We start from the raw sequence: 22,195 nt of genomic DNA on the forward strand, positions 1-22,195 counted from the left end.
AGTGCAGACCGAGCAGCAGAATGGGGGAAGAAAGGTGATTTAAGTGACTTTGAACGTGGCATAGTTGCTGGTACCAGACGGGCTGGTCTGAGTATTTCAGAAACTGCTGATCTACTGGGATTTTCACGCACAACCATCTCTAGGGTTTACAGAGAACGGTCCGGAAAAAGAAAATATCCAGTGAGCAGCAGATGTGTGGACAAAAATGCCTTGTTGATGTGAGAGGTCAGAGGAGAATGGACAGACTGGTTCGAGATGATAGAAAGGAAACAGTAACTCAAATAAATAAAAAAAATCTCTGAGGAACGTTTCCAGCACCTTGTTGAAAGTATGTCAACAAAGAATTAAGGCAGTTCTGAAGGCAAAAGGGGGTCCAATCTTTTACTAGCAAGGTGTACCTAATAAAATGGTTGGTGAGTGTATTTTTCATTTTCTTCTTAGATATTTGTATTTAAATTCTGTATTCTAAATTCTACGCAACCTTATAGAATTTAAATATTCTCACATCACATAAATGTGATGTGAGAATAAACATGATTTGATTTGATGAACATTTGCAGGAGAAATCGGTTCAGGTTGTGCTTACTTACTCTCATTTCAGAATTCAACCAAATCTGTCATTTGGTTAGGAGTGCCCAAACGTTTGCATACAGCTATAGAACTGTAAAACATTTATGAGACAAAAGTTTCTGTAGTTAAAGAATTCATGAAAGTGTTCTAAAACTTTTAAGAGAGTTTTTGCCTGATTGCACATGAATACTAGAAAAGCGAATGTAATCAGAACTTCTTTTATTCAGTGCTACTCAGTGTTCATATATTTTGGTAAGACATTCGCTTATATCTTTCTCATACTAAGACCAGTATTTTCAGAGTGTAATGGCTGCAATTCTGAATTTGTGTTAAAAAAGTCACATACACAAATGTTTATTCATGGAATTCAGTCTCTGCCCTGTAGCTTCTGTTATAAATGAGTTTTGTGTCAGTGACTTTTCAGGTCTATTTAAATACAGGAAAATGCATTGAAAAATCATTCATGGTAATAGACAGCATGACTCAGATGAGGTAAAGCAAGATTAGATTGAAAAATGCTGAAATATTTCTTTATTGTCCCAGTGCAAAGAGTAAAGAGATTTGATGCTGTGTAAAAGGTTTGAGGTTGTCTCACTTTAGTCCACATTAAGCTCTTCTTGCGAAAAAGTAAGATCTCAGGTCAATACGGATAAGAAACAGTGCATCATGTGGTCCCACTGTGCATGGAAGAAATTAGTGTATGGAGTGTGCTGGAGCTCTCTGCAGCAAGTCACTGTCAACAGCAGTAAGTGAGTATCTTTCCCATACAGCAAATCACCTGAACATGTAGATCCTGTTAAGAGTAGAGGTACTAAACCCTGCTCCTGGAAATCTACCAACCTTGGAAATTTAGGCAAAATTGCAGCTCACCTGAAGCAGCAAATCAAAGCCTTCAGGAGCGTCTGTATATCTGAGTATGCTAAAATAGGGATTAAAAACAGGGCCTGGAGGAGCACTTTTCCAGAAGCAGGGGTGGGTAGAACTATTTTGAGAACTATTTTGAGAACTATTTTGGTTGGGTAGAACTATTAGGAGGGTTCCTTCACTATAGACCATGCACTGCGTGTAAAGGGCTGTGTTTTAATCATGCCTTGAGTGTTGTTTAAAGATTTAATAAGCCCTCTTCAAGCTGGATTAATTTTACCTGAGGAGGTTCAGTCATATAATCTGGGTGTGATTTGACTGGCTGATTTGTATGGGATAAAGGATCTGTGCAATTTCCTCAAACAACCCTAAACAGCCCGGATTGAAATGTCATTGCATGAATGCTCATATCAGTGTTATGCAGCAGGCATCACATTTCCAAATAACACTGCTCAACAAGATCTCACAATGCCTTAATGATATTTCATTTTCTTTCTCCTTATAATTCGGCAATCGCAAATCTTATAAATATCAGCTATCTTGTCATATTTAGGATTCAGGTTGTAGCAAAAAAAAAAACAAAAACGTGGAGGCTCCTTTTTTATTTTTTCCCACCTGTTTTTGTTATCACTTTACTGTGATGTCAAATCTAACAGAACTAGTATTACTGAAGGAGGTCCAACCTTGAAGAATTCTAGAAAGTACAAAACTACAGACATTATAAACTGGATAAAAATCTCCTTGATAATTACTCAAATTACAATAACCTGTCTGATCCATTCATTTGCAATAGTTTTGGGAAAGTTTTGCTTTAAAATAAAAAAATAAATCATATTCATTCATAGTATAAAGATACATGGCAGGGCTTTATATGACAAAACAACAACCAAAGAAAACTTTTTTCTTCAGCATCATCGTCATTATATTGAAAACACATGCAGGTTGTTTTGTATAGTAAATTAACACTGTGACTCCTGGTTCCTATCACCACCACTGTAAAGAAATCAGAGTCAGCAATGCACCATTTCACATCACAAAAACTATTGAATTACACTGAAATTTGTAAATTCTCTTTTATATACTTTTTGAAAGTAAGCATTTACATGCATTTACAGACTGCTTAGTGTCTCTCACTGGACGGTGGAGATGTAAACATATTTAACTGCTTACTGACTTAACTTATGATATGTACAATCTGAAGAAAACGTAAGATTAATAGCCGTTTAATCTAATTTAGAGTCTCACAAAAGCTGATTATGCTCTCTACTAAAGATCTGACACATTACATTGTAATTCATTTTTAGATTTTAGAAACACATTTGGAGTACAGTGTTATTGTGTCCTTTCAAAAAGCCTGAATGAAAAGCTAATGATGGGGTAGTGTTTCACTTGCGAAGGCTCGCCATTTCAATGCTTTCTCTTGTTACCAGACTATTCAGAGGGAGCCTAAACCTGCATTTCCTTTGCCTGGTGGCAACAAATAGGCTTCAGCTTGTCAGTCACACTTAGTCTGATGTTTTGTTGACAGCGAGAGATGGCCTCAGGCAGGAATAGCACACAACTAAATCCACCACTGTGTTCAGTATTCCTCACACATTTTTTAAGAACATTCGTCTTCAAAAGAGCATTTCCTTCCATCACTGTTAGCGCAACAGGATTTATTTCATCTCAGTAAAGGCTAAAAATATATAACTGGTAAAAAATGGTTGCAATTAAAATTATACCTTTCTGTAAAACCCGGATTTAGAGAAAATCTGAAGAGCAACCATTTGTCTCAAATTGCTGAACTCAATTGTTACGGACCACATCTCTCAACTTATGAAAGTAAAGCAATTTGATGCTGAAGGACACGGTACCTTAAAAGACAGCAGTATGAGCAATATTTGAAATAAATCATGGTTGTCCAGACAAAACCAAGATCTCCATTTTTGTTAGTTTTTTTTAATCATTATCGTTGCTTGAAAATACATGCTGGATTTTGCATTGCGTGGATGTCCCAATTAATGGACCAACAGAAACATTTCTGAAACATTTTTTTACATTATTATTAGGAAGGTTTTCCTTCTTCTATAAAGTTAACATTTTGGAGACATGAACCTTTGTTCTGACAGAGATTATGTGGACCTGGATAATTTTAAAATCCATAACTTTCAATGACTTTTCAAGAACCAAATGTTCTAAATTGTAAATGCTCTAAAACGTCTGACAGTGCAGTACTCTTAACCACTTGACATCCCAGTTTTTTTTTTACATACTAAGCCTTATTAGCCAGTAACTATAGTGACTTCAAAAAACTTTCTGTAAGATATATAGAACAATGACAAGTAAAAGAAACATCTTTATGCTGAAATGGTTATGATGGAAAACATAATGTTGACACATTGATATTATATAAAACTCTTTCTGTCAAGGGTTTTAGATGTAAAGGGGAAATCCATCTTTTTTTTTCAAAATGCCTGCATAATTCAAGTGCTGGCACGTGAACAAAGTCATTTAGAGTGGTTTGATGTGAAATGGTGGATTCTGTAGACAACCTGTGATGCCTACCATTCAAATTTAGGCATTTTATTTGCTACCCAAAATGACCAGTGAACCTAAACGTTTGTTCTGAGTTTTTAGATGTAGTGTTGATAATGGTAAAATATCTGAAGAAAAAAAAAGTTTTCTTTGGGTATTATTTTGACTTATGATGCCTTGCAAGTACCTAAACACCATGAATGTCCTTAAATAATAAAGGCTTCATGTCTAAACTGTCATAACACAGTGTATTAGGCATCTGGCAATGCCATTCATAACCATTCCATATGCAGTAATTTCCTGTGAGGGAGTTTGTAGAGGCATTCAAATCTTTAAATGTCTGGTTCCTATTACCTCTACTGTAAACATTTCTGACAAGTAGTTTCTCAAGAAATGAGTATTTCACATCAAACTACTTTGAATGACTTAGTTTACATCATAACAGTTTAATTATGCATACATTTTGAAAGATCAGTAGAAATCCTCTTTACTAGCACTCCATTCAGTTTATGGTGCATGTTCAATGTAACTGAAGGGAAAGATAATGTGAAAGCTTTCCAGTTTCTCACCATCCTCCCGGGATTTCTGGATGAAGGCGTCAACACCACTTTCTCCATAATTTCCCTCAGAGGCTACAGTGGAGACGTAGTTCCAGCCCATAAAGCGTACAATGTCCACCATGGCCTGGGCCTGGTAGGTGTCCGGAGGAACCACTCGAGAGAAGAAGTCATAGCGTGTGTTGTCACTCAACTCTGGTGCTGTCGAAGCGTAGCTCACCTGGGGGATCTGTGGAAGAGTGGAGAGACAGCCTTAAATGCACAATTCCCACAAACCCTGCTGAGTGTACACAGCAAAAGTACTCAGCAGTGTTGAACACCTATAACACAGAATTAACACCTACAATGTTCTTTAAGGTCCAGATGGACGTAAATGAACCCTGCATGAGTTAATGCAGCTGGAGGGATTTTGCTCTGTACTTCTGACAGTCTGCAATATGGCATCATGGAAAGAATTACACATCCCACTGAGGTTGCTCTTGTGGAGCTGTATGTGGGCTTCTCAACACTGCAGGGAGTGAGGCATTCCATTCAGAGACAACATACTTGAGCCCAGCTACTTCCGTACATGTCAACAGCAGCTATTATCTGTAAACAGCTGTAAGGATCAAAATGTTTTCCCTTTGGTGTATGGTGGAGAAAAATCACTGCAGAATCATGCTAGTTTCTTAAAGAATATTTCTTACACCATTGGTGAAACCTCTGTGTTCTTGCAAATTGACATACTCATATCAAAGCTATACGTGCCTCTTCACTTCAGAAATATGTTCAAACATGCCATTACACATTCTCTCAGAGCTTTGTGGAAAGAAGGCCTGCTTTAAATATTAGCAACACAGGCTGACTCAAAACTATAAGAAAGAATCTGCTTAAAATTCATCAGTACCTGCGTGCTATAAGGGGTAAATGATGCTTTATATAGTCATTGGAAAAGCTCATTAGTATATTGCTTTATACAGTAATTCCTCATTATTATACTAGCATATTTACCTCCTTCTCTCCATGATGTTCCTGAATCTATTATTTCTGAATGTCACTGAACTAATTTCAGCTACCCTGCTGAATTCTCTATCACTCTTCACTTATGACAGCTTAATAATCAGCTATGCAGTGAAAGAAACAGGATATTGCTTTGAACCTTCCTTTTCTGTCCGCTGAACTCAAAGCGTGTTCTTGATGAAGGTACAGAAGGTTACAGGTGTTGACATGCCTTAGATCTGCAAATCATTTTAAAATTTAAAATAAGACTTCTTGGACAGCTGGTGCACAGAAAGGCATCTAATGATAGCAACAGTTATCCGAAATAAATGTCTCCATGTCTCAGCATGTGAATACTCAAGGCTCCGAACATTGAATATCTTTGCATAAATGTATATGATTAGAGCATCCTGCCACACCATTACAAACCACTCTTAAAGCAGAGAGTGTAACTTTACAGTTCAAGATCAACATCTCTACCCAAATGTCTCCACACTCACTTTAGCAAAGGTGATTATATTTTTGTGGTAACACTTTATAATAATTATAGTTTATAGGCATCTATTAGCTAAACTAATAAGGTATTTAGAATTATTCATCATTAATTAACATAATATATTTGTAAGACACATATAAACCATTACTTAATCATGTTTTACAAGTGACTTATGAATTATATGTACATTATCTATACCATTTTTGCAGCTACAGTGTCTTCCTGGCTCCACCCTATCCAGTCTCCTCCTTGTAGCCCTGCCTTGTAATCAGTGTATTCTACGTTTGCTTACAGGACTGTTTATTGATCTTGTTTATTGACTAATATTTGATGTTAGTGTATAGGACTGTTTACTGATTCTAATATGAATATGTATTGATGTTTTTGGACTAATATCGCCTATTCTGGTGTATATGAATATGTGTTTTTTGAATGTGTGTTTTTTTAGAGACTAATATCTCAGATTTTAGTGTACAGGACTTTGTACTGGTGCTTTATGGAGAAACATTTGCTATTTCAGGGTATAGGCAGGTATAGGAAGGTTTATTGATACTGGTTATGGACTAATATCTGCTTTTCTAGTACATGGGACTTTTTATTGATGTTGTTTATAAACGAACATATCTGATTCAGCTGTATAGAATTGTTGATTATTGTTATTTATGGACTGATATCACGCATTCTAGTGTACAGTTTATTGATGTTTTTAACCTAACCTATCTGACTCAACTGAATATAACTGTTCATTAATGTTAATTACAGACTGATATATCCCATTCAAGTGTATAGGAATGTTTGTTGATGGAGGTTTGTTTTTTTAGAGACTAATATCTCAGATTTTAGTGTACAGGACTTTGTATTGGTGCTTTATGGAGTAACATTTGCTATTTTAGGGTATAGGCAGGTATAGGAAGGTTTATTGTTACTGGTTATGGACTAATATCTCCTATTCTAGTATTTAGGACCTTTTGTTAATGTAGACTAATACCTGTGGTTCTAGTGTATAGGAATGTATATTAGTGTTTTCACTGAAGAACCTATTGTAGAGTATAGGAGTGTTTATTGATGCTGTTTATGGACTAATATCTCCTATTCTTGTGTATAGGCATGTTTTTTTATTTGTAATTTTCAATGTTAATCTATAAAACATTTAACTGATGATGTTTATGGACAAATATGTCCTATTGTTGTCTTAGTTATGTTTACCACATCATTTGGAGGGTTAGGGTTAAAATAAGAATTCTTGGACAGCTGGTGCACAGAAAGGCATCTAATGATAGCAACAGTTATCCAAAATTCAACTATCATCCAGGATTATTCATTTTTAGATGTATTTTGTAAATCCCCATATACTATATTTACTAATAGTGAATAACTTCTGAATTTCGATTGATTCATCATTAATTCATTATAAAGCAATAGCATGGATGTGTTTGTATATGTCTAAAAAGGAGACATATTATCATATGCAGATTGTTACTTTATAACCTTATAATGATTAAATATCTAGTTAGTACTTCACTTATTAATTAAGAAGTAGAATCCAATTACTTCTTTAGGAAATAATAGCTATTTTTTATTATTAATGTAAATTGTTACCATTATCTTTTTGCAAGGTTCGGTTGCTGTGCAGAGCATCATATGCAACTACTGTTCACAGCCGGAGGTTTCAGCAGTTTGCAGACATTGGGTGAATTATGCATTAACTAATTTGAAACAAATATTTCCCCTCCACTCTATAACGGAGATGTTCAATTGCTGTTGTTTACCCTGATAGGAGATACAATTTTCACATCTGTCAGTGTCAGGCTAAGTGGTACAGCAAATGGCTGAGCAGTGAGAATGGAATGTCAAAAATGTTGCATAATCACTGAACAGAATGGATTGATCCTGCGCTAGGCAACAACGCCAGCCTGGAGAGCAGGGTCCCAGACCAACATCGGAATCCAATCCCATAAACCAGCACCAATTTCATTTCATTTCCACATAGTGCCATAGTGCAGAGGAATTCAGCACCCTGTATTTCTAAATAAAGAGCACCACCTTAATGCTGAATTTCATACATTTGTTTTTTTATCTAAAATTCAAACAGAATCACAAAAATATTAAAATGTAAATTTTATAAAGTATAACTGTCAGGTATAAAAATATACAGCCATTAGAATATCAATATGTTCAAATATGCGTGAATATATAGGTGCAGGTTTACTAATATTTTGTATCATCACAAACAGCTGTAAAAGCATGTCAGGTCATGACTGAATGGATGATGATGGAAATGATTTTACTTGGTGGCATAAGCTGAACTTGAGATATTGCAGAAACCAAACAGTTTTAAGAAAAGTGACAATACTTTCAGTGTATTTTACACTCAACAATGTGTCTTAAGGGCATGTTTTATCTAAATAACGTAAAAACTTTCTTTTTCACTCTATTGTTAAATGCACATGTTGAAACTGTTTTGGCTTTACTAAAGCTACTCGCTTCTTCATGAAATCATGTGTGCTTAGGCTTCTGTGCACTGTGGCAGTAATCACAATCCTCTGACAATATGCACAGAGCAAAGAGCTTACACTCACTACAAGTTCAATATAATCTAGAATATTTATAATATCCTACGGCTTCCAACAACTTGCACTTAACACAGAACTCAAGTTCAGCTCATCACACCCATTAAAAATAAACATGATTCAATACAGAATGTGAAAAATAATTAGATTGTCTCAAATGTTTGACATGAAATTCTCATATTTTATCAAAGAAATTTGTATAGATTTTGTTGAAATAATCCCATTTATTCTCGATGAGAAATAACTTTTTATTAAGTCAACATTTTGAGAAAATAAGTAATTATTTTGATCTAATGTCGCAATGTGAACAGATTCAGGGAAGAATAAAAACTATTTTTGTCCTAACTGGTGGAAACAGGTTTTCGTACAAAAAGCACATGACCCAAACATATACTGTGATAGTCATTTGTTAATTACCAAGTTGCGCTTGTGTTTATTTACATGGACATTCTCAGTAGATTACCTGCCAAACTGGCCAAACCCATTGATATAGTGTTAGCACTGGCAGACGTCTGAGAGCTCCCGATGAGTTCTGATTGGTTCACTGCATGAAGTGGGAGTCCTTACTACATATATTCACAACAGCATGGTGAGCATTAGTTCAGTTTCAATTAGTTTATTTAATATAATGCCAATTTTTAAAAAGGCTTTTTGTCTGTAAACGTTTATTTGTTGAGAAAACACTATTATAACAAATACAAATAATATTAATACAAAAAGTAGTGATATATCATTGTTTTCATTTAACCATTTTCCAGCCTCTCCTTGTGGCAGCCTATAATTATTTGTAGTTATCACCCAACACCTACTTTGGCTAATCAATGCTTCATTAAAAAAGGTGTGCCATTGATGGAATTTAATAAACCATAATAGGTATTTATACGGCACAGAAATGTGAAATTTTAGACATTTTCCAAAGCTGAAGCCTCATAAGCAGCACACAATCCTTAGTAGAATTTTTGTCTTCATTAGAAGACCACTGCTGAGAACCGTCCATCAAGCATGTACCATGCTGGCTATAAAGTCACACTGTATAGCCTAATGAGGCCATTCACATTACTGATGAACCCTTCCTGACATCCACAGAGGCTTTCAGACTCTGAATGTGTCCAACTTCAAGTTGTGAAGCAATGAAATTGATCTGTCAGTGTAATGGCAAGGCAGCGCACAATGACTGACAGAAAGTGAAGAGCTCTCGCCATGTATGTCTACAGTATGGATAGATGGAATGTTTAGGTGTTATGAAAATTGTGCCCCTTGACAGGTTTCCTTTCTGCTAAATAACAGTTTAGAGAATACACACATGCAGTTAACAGAAGTTAAGGTTCGATTTTATAGGTAAAGCATCTTTAACCTGTAGGCTGTAATCATCCCTCAGAGATAGTCTTAATATGTTTTATAGCACCCACCGAATGTTTTTAGAATACTTTTTACCTCTCTTATGTGACCTCTGAAAATGTAGCAGTGTACTGCACCCTGAAAATGGCATCTATTCCTGCATCTAAATTTTGTATCTCTACTGTATTGGCAATCATGCTGTCCTCATTGTAACCCTCAGTGGTATAAAGTTGAGCCTGGACATGCAGGTTTTCAAAATCTGAATATTCTTATATTCAGAATAGTTTCTAAGGGCTTGGCTGAAAAATAGGAAATATTCTGGGTATCATGACAGGAAGGACTAGTGGTGCCTTAAATCCCAAAAAGCTTAAATTAACTGGTTTAATGTGGTTTAAAATGCATTTTCAGCAGCCCAAAACATTTTCTACTAATGAGCTTAATGATTTTGTACTAGAAGTAATTAGAGCCTTAATGCATGATTGCCATATCAAAACCTCATAACTCCAATTCTTTTGAAAGCAACATGCGATTTACATTGAGTGAGCATTTTATGATGAATGGACAAAAATGACTTAAATCTGATTATATTAAATGTACTCCAAAGCTAGCTTTTGCCTTCTCTTATATAGTTACTGTTGCAGAGATTTGAGGTTTTGTTACAACAGATGTACAAAGAACAACTGAATAAGATTCAGTTCTATATTTAACAGCTTTTTAAGAAATAATAGGCTTACTCCAAACCCCACCACAACACAGCCTAACAATGCCCATGTGCCACACAGAGGCTGCATCTCTATTGTACTAAGCTGAATACTACTGCACTAAATAGTATGTTCAAAATAATACTGGCAATAGTTGACATGGTATTTAATAGAGTGTATATGAATTGGGTGCAGTCTCAGAACACACCCACCAAGCAACTGAAAATCTCTATGCACATCCTCACATGTGCCATTGAGTAAACAAGAGAGAGACTGTGTGAGAGAGAGAGAGAAAGAAAGAGAGAGAGAGAGAGAGAGAGAGAGAGAGAGAGAGAGAGAGAGAGATGATCTTAACAATTTGTACTAGGAGTGACTGGAGCCTTAATGCATGATTGCCATGAGAGAGAAAGACATAATGGCAGGCCTAGAATGCCACTTCAATTAATGCAATGCATTTTAACGGTTTTAACGCCCGGTCAAGACTACCAATTAGACAATGGAGCTCAAAACCGGTCTGTCCAGTCCAACACCGGATACCTTGCAAACCTAAGTCAATAAAAATGTATGCTACACTTTGCTATTAGAAAACACAAGTGCCTAAACACACAACTAATGGAGTGCATTACCAAAGATGTGTTGTTAAGGTGACTGAGAAGTCAAAGGTTGCACAGCTTTATTGCTAAATAGGCTTTTAGCTAGCTGATGTTAGCAAAGCCTAGAAACAGTTTGGCACATTCTCCACCGAGTCACTCCAGAGAACACATCTCCACTCCTCTAGAGTCCAGTGGCGGCGTTTTACACCACTGCATTCGATACTTTGCATTGCACCTGGTAATGTAAGGCTTGGATGCAGCTCCTTGGCCATGGAAACCCATTCCATGAAGCTCTCTATGCTACTCTTGAGCTAATCTGAAGGCCACAAGAAGTTTGGAGGTCTGTAGTGATTGACTCTGCAGAAAGTTGGCAACCTCTGCGCACTATGCACTTCAGCCTCCACTGACTCCACTCTGTCATTTATGTAGCCTACATTTTTTAGGCTACATTTTTTGTTAGTTGCTGTTGTTCCCAATCGCTGCCACTTTGTTAAAATACCACTGACAGTTGACTGTGGGATATTTAGTAGTAAGGAAATTTCACGATTGGACTTCCACAGGTGGCGTCCTATCACGATACCACGCTGGACTTCACTGAGCTTCTGAGAGAGACCCATTCTTTCAGTAATGTTTGTAGAAGCAGTCTGCAGGCCTAGGAGCTTGGGATTATACACCTGTGGCCATGGAAGTGATTGGACCACCTGAATTCAATGATTTGGATAGGTGAGTGAATACTTTTGGCAGTATAGTGTAGTGTGCCAAACTCAGTCAGAAGGCATCCCACCCCAAACCACACTTAAAAATGATGGTTCTTCAAGGGTTTTTCAAAAACATTGTTCTAAAGAGAACACTGATTGCACGATTAAATGGTTTTGTGCACCGTTAAAGAGTTCATCAGATTGATGGAGTGTTTTAAATGGGTTTGTATAGAACCTTTTGGAAAATAGTTATATACAGCACCAAAAGGGGGTTCTTCTATTGTTTGACATGATAAGAATGAAAGAACCCTTTTTAGTGCTGTAAAGTTTAGTGTTTAGTGCTTTTCAGAAAAGTTCTATATAGAACCATTTACAGCACATTCTCAATCAATCTCAAAAACTCTTTAACGATGCAAAGAGCCCTTTAATCATACAAAACCTTTCAGTGTTCATGGTTCTATACAGTTTTTCAGTCTGCACTGTGCCAGTTACTTCTAACGTTAGTGTAGGCTCTGTAGCTTAGCTGAAGAGGCAGCTTCTGTTATTTATCAAGATCTGAAACATAACACACCATGGCTAGTTTTGAATAATAAAACATTAATTTGAACAAAAAACACTCTAAAACATCATATGCATTACTGTATGCTGCTAGATTTACTACTATTATGCTGATTTTTTTAGCAGCCTAACACATACCAGTACTACCACCTAAGAAGTAAGCCTAGGGTCTGCTGTTCCCATGTTGATTCCAACATAGTCTTTTTTTCTATCCCCATGGTTATCTCAATATCCATTCATTACCTGGTACGAATATTCAAACATCAAAAGTAGTTGGAATGCACATCTCTAGAAATGTCCTCGGGGGCATCAGGATCATTTTTCAAGCTTTTAAAGCTTTCAGTATGTCTTGAAAGACACCAGCATTGGAGCAGGGGAGTGACTGTCTGGGGTGCCTGTTTTATTGAAGACAGAAACAGGTCAGATGAAAGAAAACAAACTGCAGGTGTGAAAATAGCCTATATAGAAATATAGGCTCATCTAGTACACCGACATGGTACGACAGAATATTGTGTACGCCTGAGTGTTTAAAAGGATATAGCACTTCATGGCCTTGAGGCCTAGGGTCAAGTAATCACACTACAGCACTTCTATGCATTGCTTTAGTGGTGAGCTTCACTTCTAGCTGTACCCAAAGAAAATTTGGAGCTTATTCTGTGGAAGTGATGAATGAGAAATCTTTAAGGTCAGACTAGTGATCAAAGGTAATATGTAGGGGTTAGACAGGGCAGGAAAGGAAGGGGAGTATTTGCCGGTTCATTATCTGCTCCGAGCAGCACGGCTCCGGCAAGCAGCATGGCAGGAGAGGAGCTTATCGAGTGTCAGGGTCAGAGGGGTTTGGATATAATCACTACAGCAGCCTCAAGGCCACCATGCAGCTCACTGAAGCCCGAGGCAAGCTGGGACCAGAAAACGCACCTGGAGCTCCATCCCACTTTTTCTTGTCTAAATAAATATAGGCCCGTCAAAATAATAAAGCACAGTCTGCCAACTGGCTGACAATAGGTTAGCGAAAGAAAATGAGAGGGAATAAATAAATTATAGGGGATGCAGGGGTATTTCCATCAGAAAAAAATGACTAAGTGGTCATTTATTTTCTGCATATCGCTGCCCCTTTCTGGGAAAATTTTCATTAATTTCTCAGAGGCAATCTGAGATAGTCTGTGCCGTGTTCACTGCTCAAGTCTTGACATTTCTTTAAACAAGACAAACAAAAATGTCCATATCTTACGATAAGTATTGTGATATAATTTCCACAGTCAGTGTTTACTGTTCTTACTAGGCAAGGACATATGAATTGGTTTCATATTTACACATTTTACTTGGCTTGAATTTTAACTTTACATTGTAATTGCAGATGATTACAGCTGGCACTTTGCCCACAAACATTTTATTCCACAGCCAGCAACAGACAACAATTCTGCCTGATCCATTTGCAACCCACAAAAGTCAAGCTTAGCCTAAACTAAAAATGTCTAAATTGTTCTTGTCTTGGATGTACAGTTTTAAAACAGCCTCTATTTGGTATAAAATCTTTCCAATAAATGAAAGTGGCTGAACTATAGAGTTGCAAACTTACAGACCTTAATTCCAAAAACGTTGGAACAGTGAATGTGAAATGCTAATAAATACATTAAACGTTTAGACATTTTACCTTTTTTTTTGGGGAATATATGCTCATTTAAAATTTGATACCTGCAGTGCATTACAAAAATGTTGGAACAGGAGTATGTTTACCACCGTGTTGCATCGTCCTTGCTTTTAAAAACACTTCATAACACCATCTCATAATTGTTGAGACTCATGACACCAATTGATCCAGTTTTGAGAGTGCCACACACTTTTCATGCGACAGCTCTGGATTGTAGTTTGGCCAGATTAGCACCTGCATCCTCACATTACCTACACATCATGATGTAATATGTGCAGAATGTGGTTTGGTGTGGGCATGTTGAAATAAGCATAAGCATGGATGTCCCTGAAAACTAAGTCTAGAAGGCAGCATATCATTGCTGACATGACACATCTCCTCATATCTCCCAAAATTGCAACTTTTGGGGAAAAGGAAAAAACTGTTTAAACTTTTTAAATGAAAATGGTTTCATTCAATGTAACTTTGGGGTATTTCTAATGGGTTGTTCATTTAGTTTAAAGAGCAGCTGGTATAAGAAAAAAGACAATTTACCTCAGCAGTGAGTTTATCACAATTTACATTAGAATAAAGTCATATTCAGAATTTAAATAAACATAAAAACAATAAAAGTAACAAGAATTTCTTGGCACCTTCACCACCACCACAGAGACTTGTTAATATCATCAATTACAACATGAACATTTATATATATAGTTATCAATCATTATTAATGAATATTCTATCAATTTTGTTTATTCAGATATTAACACTTTTCTCAGCAAATAAACACATGCTACACAAATAAATAGATTATGAAAATGTGTCTTGAGTGCATAAGACTTTCGCACAGTACTGTATGTACACACACACACACACACACACACACACACACACATATATATATATATATATATATATATATATATATATATATATATATATGAAGTTTTGCCCCAACCACAATATCTTGCTCCAAAAAGTGCATTTATCTTTCAGCATCAATTGTGTCTGCACAGATTACATTACCCATGCAATGGGCAGTAATACACCCTCATAAAATGACAGACCCTGGCTTTGTAACTCACTGTTCATTACATCCATAAACAATCTGAAAGGGTGGCTTGTCAGACCTCAGTAACATTTCCACTTTGCATCAGTCCATTTCGGATGAGCTCAAGGCCAGAGAAGTTAGTGGCCTTTCTGGATATTGCTGACATATGACTTTCACTGTGCATAGTACATTTTAACTTGCATTTTGCGAATACAGTGATGAACAGTGTTTACTGACAGTGGTTTATCAAAGTATTCCCAAGCCCATGTGGTAATATCCATCACTGAAATGTGTTGGTTTTTAGAGGCATTCAGCTGTGACCTTTGGCCTTGCTGCAAAGACATTTCTCTGGAGTCCCTGAAACTTCTGATAATATTAAACTGTAGAGGGTGAAAAAACAAAAATCCTTACAATCACTTGTAGAACACTGTTGGATTTATTCACTGACGCACTAACCAAAAAAGCCTTTTCTGGATGCTGCTTTTATACCATATCATGCTTATTTCATCTGTTTTAACATGGTTTTTGAACATTTCACAATGTTCCTAGTCTTAAATTTCTCCTGTCCCAACTTTTTTTGGAACATGTTGCAGGCATCAACTTTAGAATGACCATGTAGTTACAAACAACAATGAAGTTGATAAGACAAAACATTACACGTCTTGTAGGTTGTATTGTTTTTGTTTAAGGTCAAAGTGGATTTACAAATGTCTGCTTTTGTTAGTATTTTCACATACTGTCTCATCTTTTTGGGATTGAGGTTTGGAAAGTACAGGAAACAGGAGATTCTTCAAACTTTATAAAATTTTACAAAAATAGCTCTTTGGATTTATATTTTAGGTGAGTTTAAACTTTACAATCCATTTCTTTTTAATCCTGTAATCACATCTTCAGCTACACATACCTTTGTAATTGTAAAATAAACAGGACCGCCCTGCAGTATTAGCATGATTTATTAGACTTATGAGGCATATTGAGGAAAAGCTGTTACAAAGACAAACATTAAACCGCTTTTAAACTGCTTTTGTCTACCACAGCCTGTGTGTAACTACTGTTGCTTACAGAAGGAAGTATCCAGTGGAAGGAAGTTTAAATTTAACTACAGTAGTTAAATTAAACTACAGTAAACAGATCTTACCTGCAGCTTCTATACATTGAAAAAAGTTGCTTTGAATTTACGGGTACATCGCTTTCACATCAGCACAGTTAGTGTGGTTCGTCTTACTTACTGATGGCAAGAACAGTGCTGATGTAATGTAATTCTATTCATGTAGAGCAGATGTGCATATTTGATTCAAACAAATTCAAAGCAACTGTTACGTCTCCTAGGGGTAAGACGCACAAAGAAGAAACAAGACTGTCCACCCAGACGCCAGACCAAAACTAAACTTAAAAAAACTAATACTAAGAACACATCAAATACAAGTTTGACAGTTTATTCGATGCTTTGCATTTTCCTTGTCATCAAACTTATTCTCAACAAACCACTGAAACAAAAAACAAAACAAAGGAAACATAACTTCAGGGAGACCCAAAGCCCAAAACAACAAACAAAAAGCCTAATACAAGAAATATAACTAACTTACCTAACAAAAACTACCATCTACCCACTTTTCCACTTTTCTTACAGATGGCACATTGATGTTAGCTTACAGTTATGTTATGGTAAATACTCCTTTTTTTTTTTACAGGGCACGTTATAGCATCAGGCAGAGATGTTCTCAAGTTACTTCATGCAAGTCTGAGACGAGTCTTGAGTCCTTGGTGCGTGGAGTGCGAGTCAAGTCTCGAATCTCCAGTAGAGAATTTTAGTTGAATCTCACCTGAAAGCAAACATATTGGTCCTCTGGCTCAATGAGGTAGGCCCCCTGCTGACTGCATGCCATTATTGGACGACTTTTGGACTGAGATGAACATCTGGCTTGCAAGGCCTAACTTATTTTAATCTCTTCAGACTTGTTAAAGGTAAACAGCCCTATATTTTAAAAAATAAAACTATAACAAACATTATAAACAACCGCAAATTTGAACGCCTAGGCCTAATAAATAAATTTGTTGAGAATGTTGTTGCTGATGCCGTACTAGATTGGTTACAGCTGTCTTGTTTGTATAATGAAGTGTATGCTTGGAGGCAGTGTCTCCACTCTCATAAACAAGACGAACTGCCAGGAGAAGCCAAGTGCCTTTATAACAAGCTGCTTCAGGTGAAGACAGAATATTCAACGATCAACAGGCAGATACAGAAACTTCTCTGACGTAGTAACACAAACATCTCTTTGCTAGCTAAATGCTTGCCTTTTCTTATTTATTGTAAATCTGTTCCTTGCTTTTTCTCAAGTAATGCAACAGTACTTTAGATTACAAAAAGAAGGAAAGATCCCTATAGCAGGAAGACTCTAAAAAGAAAAAGCAAACATGCTAAAAAGGAGAGAAACTGAGAAATAAATGTATTGAGTATATGCTTGTGTCATTTTTAACTATATGATTTTAGGAGTAGACATAAATCTTAAGATTAGACTTAACTGAAATTCAGCCAATTTACAAAGAACAAATACAATCCCATTTCCCAAAAAGTTTGGATGCTGTGCAAAACGTAAATAAAAACAGAATACTTAGGGGGCAGGAGATTAGGGAAAAAGCCTCGTGACCAGAAGGTCGCCGGTTCGATCCCCAGAGCCGACAGCACATGACTGAGGTTTCCTTGAGCAAGACACCTAACCCCCAACTGCTCCCCGGGCACTGTGGATTGGGCTGCCCACCGCTCCAGGTGAGTGTGCTCACTGTGCCCTAGTGTCTGTGTACTCACTACAGTGTATGTGGTGTTTCACTTCATGGGTTAAATGCGGAGGTTAAATTTCCCAGTTGTGGGACTAACAAGGGTCTCTTAATCTTAATACAATAATGTGCACATTTAATTTTAAATACTACAAAAAGACAAGATATCAAATGGTTTTTGACAAATATATACCTGTTTTGAATGTGATGTCAGCAACACATTCCAAAACAGTTTGTACAGGGGCACGTTTACCACTGTGTTGCATCACCTATTCTTTTAACAACACTCTGTAAGCGTTTGTGAACTGAGGAGACCAACGGCTGTATTTTTGGAAGTGAAATGTTTTCGCATTCTTGCTTGATACAGGAGTTTAGCTGCTCAACAGTTTGGAGTCTCCTTTGTCATATTTTTCACTTCAAAATGTGCGAAATGTTTTCAGTGGGTGACAGGTTGGGACTGCAGGCAGGCCAGTTTAGCACCCTGACTCTTTAAATACAGAGCCATACTGCTGTAATATGTGCAGTTTGACATTGTCTTGCTGAAATAAGACCTTCTGTGAAAAAGACATTGTCTGTATGGCAGCATATGTTGCTCCAAAACCTGTGAATATCGTTTCGAATCTTCAGGCCACAGGACTCTTTTTGATTTCCTCTCAGTCCATCTGAAATGAGCTCAGGCCCAGAGAAGGCAGCAGTGTTTATATGGTTTCTTTTTTGCATGTAAGGGTTTTAACTTGCATTTGTGGATGGAGTGATGAACTGTGTTCAAAGACAGTGGTTTTCAGAAGTGCTCCTGAGCCTCTGCAGTGATTTCCACTATAGTATCATGTCTGTTTTTAATGCTGTACCCTTTGAGGGGCTGGAAATCACCATCAGGAAATATTGGTTTTCAGCCTTGTCCCTTACGTACAGATATTTCTCTGTATTCCCTGAATCTGATATTATGTACCATAGAGGATGAGTGCTTTGGAATTTTACATTGAAAAAAGTTCTTTTTGAATTGTTGCACTATTGGCTCGTGCAGTCTTTCCCAGAGTGGTGAATCCCTTTTACTACTGAAAGACTCTTTTATAACCAATCTTGTTACTGACTATTTGTCAATTATCCAAATAACTGCATGATGTTCCACCAAGTGTTTTTTTTTTTCTAGCATTACACAACTTCAGTCTTTTCTTGCCCCCCTCCCAACTTTTTTGCAATGTCATCAAATTGAAAATGGGCATATATTTAAAAAAAAAACAATGAAATTTCTCGGTTTCAACATTTGAAATGCTGTCTTTGTACTCCTGTCAATTAAATATGGTGTGTAAATTATTTGCTCATCATTGTATTCTGTATTTTGTTCCAACTTTTTGGGAAATTAGGTTATATATATAACATAATGTAAATATAGGAGAAAGAGAGAAAAAAAAAGTGTAAGTCAATTTGATGCAGTGAAAGTAGTGGTGAAAAAGCCAGTGCACCGCTGGTGGCAGTCGCCAGCAGGCTGCCAGCTCTGCCTTCAGTGGGCCAACAATGGCCCACAACCTGCATTCTATCTAGGTCATTATATTCTGCTGGCATTGCTTTGTACAATAGAAAGCCCCTAGCAGCCCACAGCGGTGTTGGGTTCGATGCGGCTTCACATAATAAGTCTTTTATTATAGAAATAACTCTGGTAAGAATGACAGAGCTAAAGTGCTACAAAGGAGGGATGTACAATATCTTAAAACAGCTGGGTAGTCTGTAATTTGTATAGCCATCATGCTAGTCTGCTAACCTAAGGTTAATCCACCTTTAAAAGAATGTGGTCTGTAATTTACTAAAACTTCAGCCAGACTAGTTTACAACTTTAGCTGAATAAGCATACAGAGGCAGTTGTGGGCTGGAGGTTAGGGAACCGGACTTGTGACCAGAAGGTTGCAGGTGCAATCCCCTGAGCTGACAGGAAATGACTAAAGCGTCCTTGAGTAAGGCACCTAACCCCCAGTTGTTTCCAGGGTGCTGTGGCTAGGACTGCCCACCACTTTGGGCAAATGTGTGTCCATTCACTAGTGTGTATGCTGGTGTTTCACTGCAGAGATGGGTTAAATGCGGAGGTGAATTTCCCCTTTGTGGGATTGATAAAGGGTAACTTAACATTCTTGCTAGACTACATGCAAGTCTACCGTTTGAAGCTGTTTTACCTCTTTAGTTTTGACACTGCATTTACTGCAATTTCGGCATTGTGCATTTTGGACTTCACTCTGTCAATCGGACTAAATTTTTTAGTAATAAAAGGCTCATTATTTGAAGCCATATCAAACCTCATGGCGCTGCAAGCTGCAGAAGTATGGTACTGCAGGAATGACTGCATCTTCATAGCAAACAGGCAGATAGGCAAAGTACCACATGGAAAGGTGGAAACTAAAAGTCTTATTCTTGAAACGCATTGAGGATGGTAGTCCTAATTAAATTGGTTTTTGAATCTGCTATTCAAGCTGCAGCCTTACCAAACATATGCCAACTGGTGGAAGTCACAGGTAAATATGTTACTGCCTGAAATGAGGTCATTCTGTTAGCTCTCAATATACCCATGCCTTCACTGCTGTCATCAACACATTGGTGTTATTTTTGTAACTGGGAATTTTTTATCACCACCCTTCACACATTTTTATTTTCCACTCCATGTTCTCAGAGTAAAGGTGAGAATTTCATGACGAGACAGTACCCAAAATTAGTGAGGCGTTTACATCTAGCAAAGGATAAAGGATGTTTTTTTCTTCACTCACTGTTCACATTGAACACTTTAACCCAAATTTTACTTTGGCTGACTGCAAGAACTGAATAGCACTCTGTCTCTCTCATTCACTCTCTCTCTCTCTCTCTGTGCGGGGCCAACCTGCCACCACCAGCCCGCAAACAGCCTACTGGGATTTTTCTTGGTGCTCCAGATGGTCAGTCTGCTATTGGCTCTAGTTATTGATTTATTTCTCACCCTCCTGTGTAAGACAGCTAACAGTCTGTACTTGGCAGAAGAAGCATTTGATAGCTTGATGAGTCTTCGAGCAGCTGTTACTGAGAGACTGTTACTTGTAATATAAATATGAATGAAGTAATCCTTGGAACAGACACATTACATTTACTGTACTTGGTTACATGGACTACTGTGTTCACAGAAAACCATGAGAACATTTTACTGTATATGGCACCATGGTGACCCATGACTATTAATAATAATTAATCATTTCCCACTGGGTGCTTTTAAAGATTTTAACCTTTTTGTTTAAAACTAAAACTTACAAATATAATGTGTATTACAAGAATTTGTGCAGAGTTTAAGTACAACAAACATGAAGATTGCATTAAATAAAGATTAACTAATTTTTTTTTTTTTTACAGAAATCTTTAGGCTTTTTTTGGAGGCCTAAAAGGTCCTGAGGGTTCCAAGATATTGTGTTTGCCTAACGTTTACACTCAGAAAAAATACCACCTCTCTTTCGATGTGTTTTCATACTAGTCTTGGACTAGTGGACTACAGCAGTGGTGTGGAAATGATTTATTTTTCTGATCGTTTATTAAGTGTTTTGTTTTTTTAAATTTTTTTTTATCAAATCATAAATCTGTGCTCATCAACAACTATGCATTAATCAACACTTTCAGATCTGTCTCACAGTCTAGAAAATCTAAATTGGGAGGCTGGTGATGGATGGTGTGAAAGCTTTGTTTCATGTGATACTTTAATGGGATCCCTGTGGAATACAGGTTGGCACTCTTATTTTTGGAAAGTAGTACTGGTAAAGCCTTTTGAAAATCTGTCTGAATGATAGCTTTTCAACAGTAGTTCTATATTTAATCTTGATTTAACACATCAATACATGACATTGAACTAAAAAGGCCAAATCTGTCTTTGCCCAGAAATATTAAACTTGACAAAAGAAAGCTGGGCAACACTCCTGCACCAGAAACACACATAAAGAGAGATGAGTAACTTTTTCTCTAAATGCCCTGATAGAAGACACTATGTACATATCCATAACATGTTTTAATCCCTTTATAAGGCATTATAAGCATGTCCATATATATTAAATCCATAGCCATGTTTATTATGCATTATAAACACTGTCAATGCCAAAGGACCTCAGCTCAGCAGTGCATCATGATTGCCTACACATGGTTTAGTTTAACAACTGGTGAATCACGTATTGTAATGTGTTTGTAAGCTTTAGGTAAAATGACAGAAATATGGGTTTAAACAAATGATCCAGTGTTTTTCAGTTCCGATCCGATACCGATATATAACTGCCAATACCGATACCGATACAAATACCGATATGA

At 36.9% G+C, this 22,195-nt stretch overlaps 1 protein-coding gene across 1 annotated transcript in view; it reads right to left on the reverse strand.

Moving 5' to 3' along the window:
• LOC108436286 (metabotropic glutamate receptor 4) overlaps positions 1–22,195 on the reverse strand; it is a 214,149-nt gene that overhangs the window by 61,991 nt on the left and 129,963 nt on the right. Inside the window, exon 3 of the mRNA XM_037535159.1 lies at positions 4,521–4,737. Within this exon, the coding sequence (XP_037391056.1) occupies positions 4,521–4,737 (217 nt within the window). The remainder of the gene's footprint in view (positions 1–4,520; positions 4,738–22,195) is intronic.

The sequence above is a fragment of the Pygocentrus nattereri genome, chromosome 26 (genome assembly GCF_015220715.1).
Source record: "Pygocentrus nattereri isolate fPygNat1 chromosome 26, fPygNat1.pri, whole genome shotgun sequence".
NCBI classification, from domain to species: Eukaryota; Metazoa; Chordata; class Actinopteri; order Characiformes; family Serrasalmidae; genus Pygocentrus; species Pygocentrus nattereri.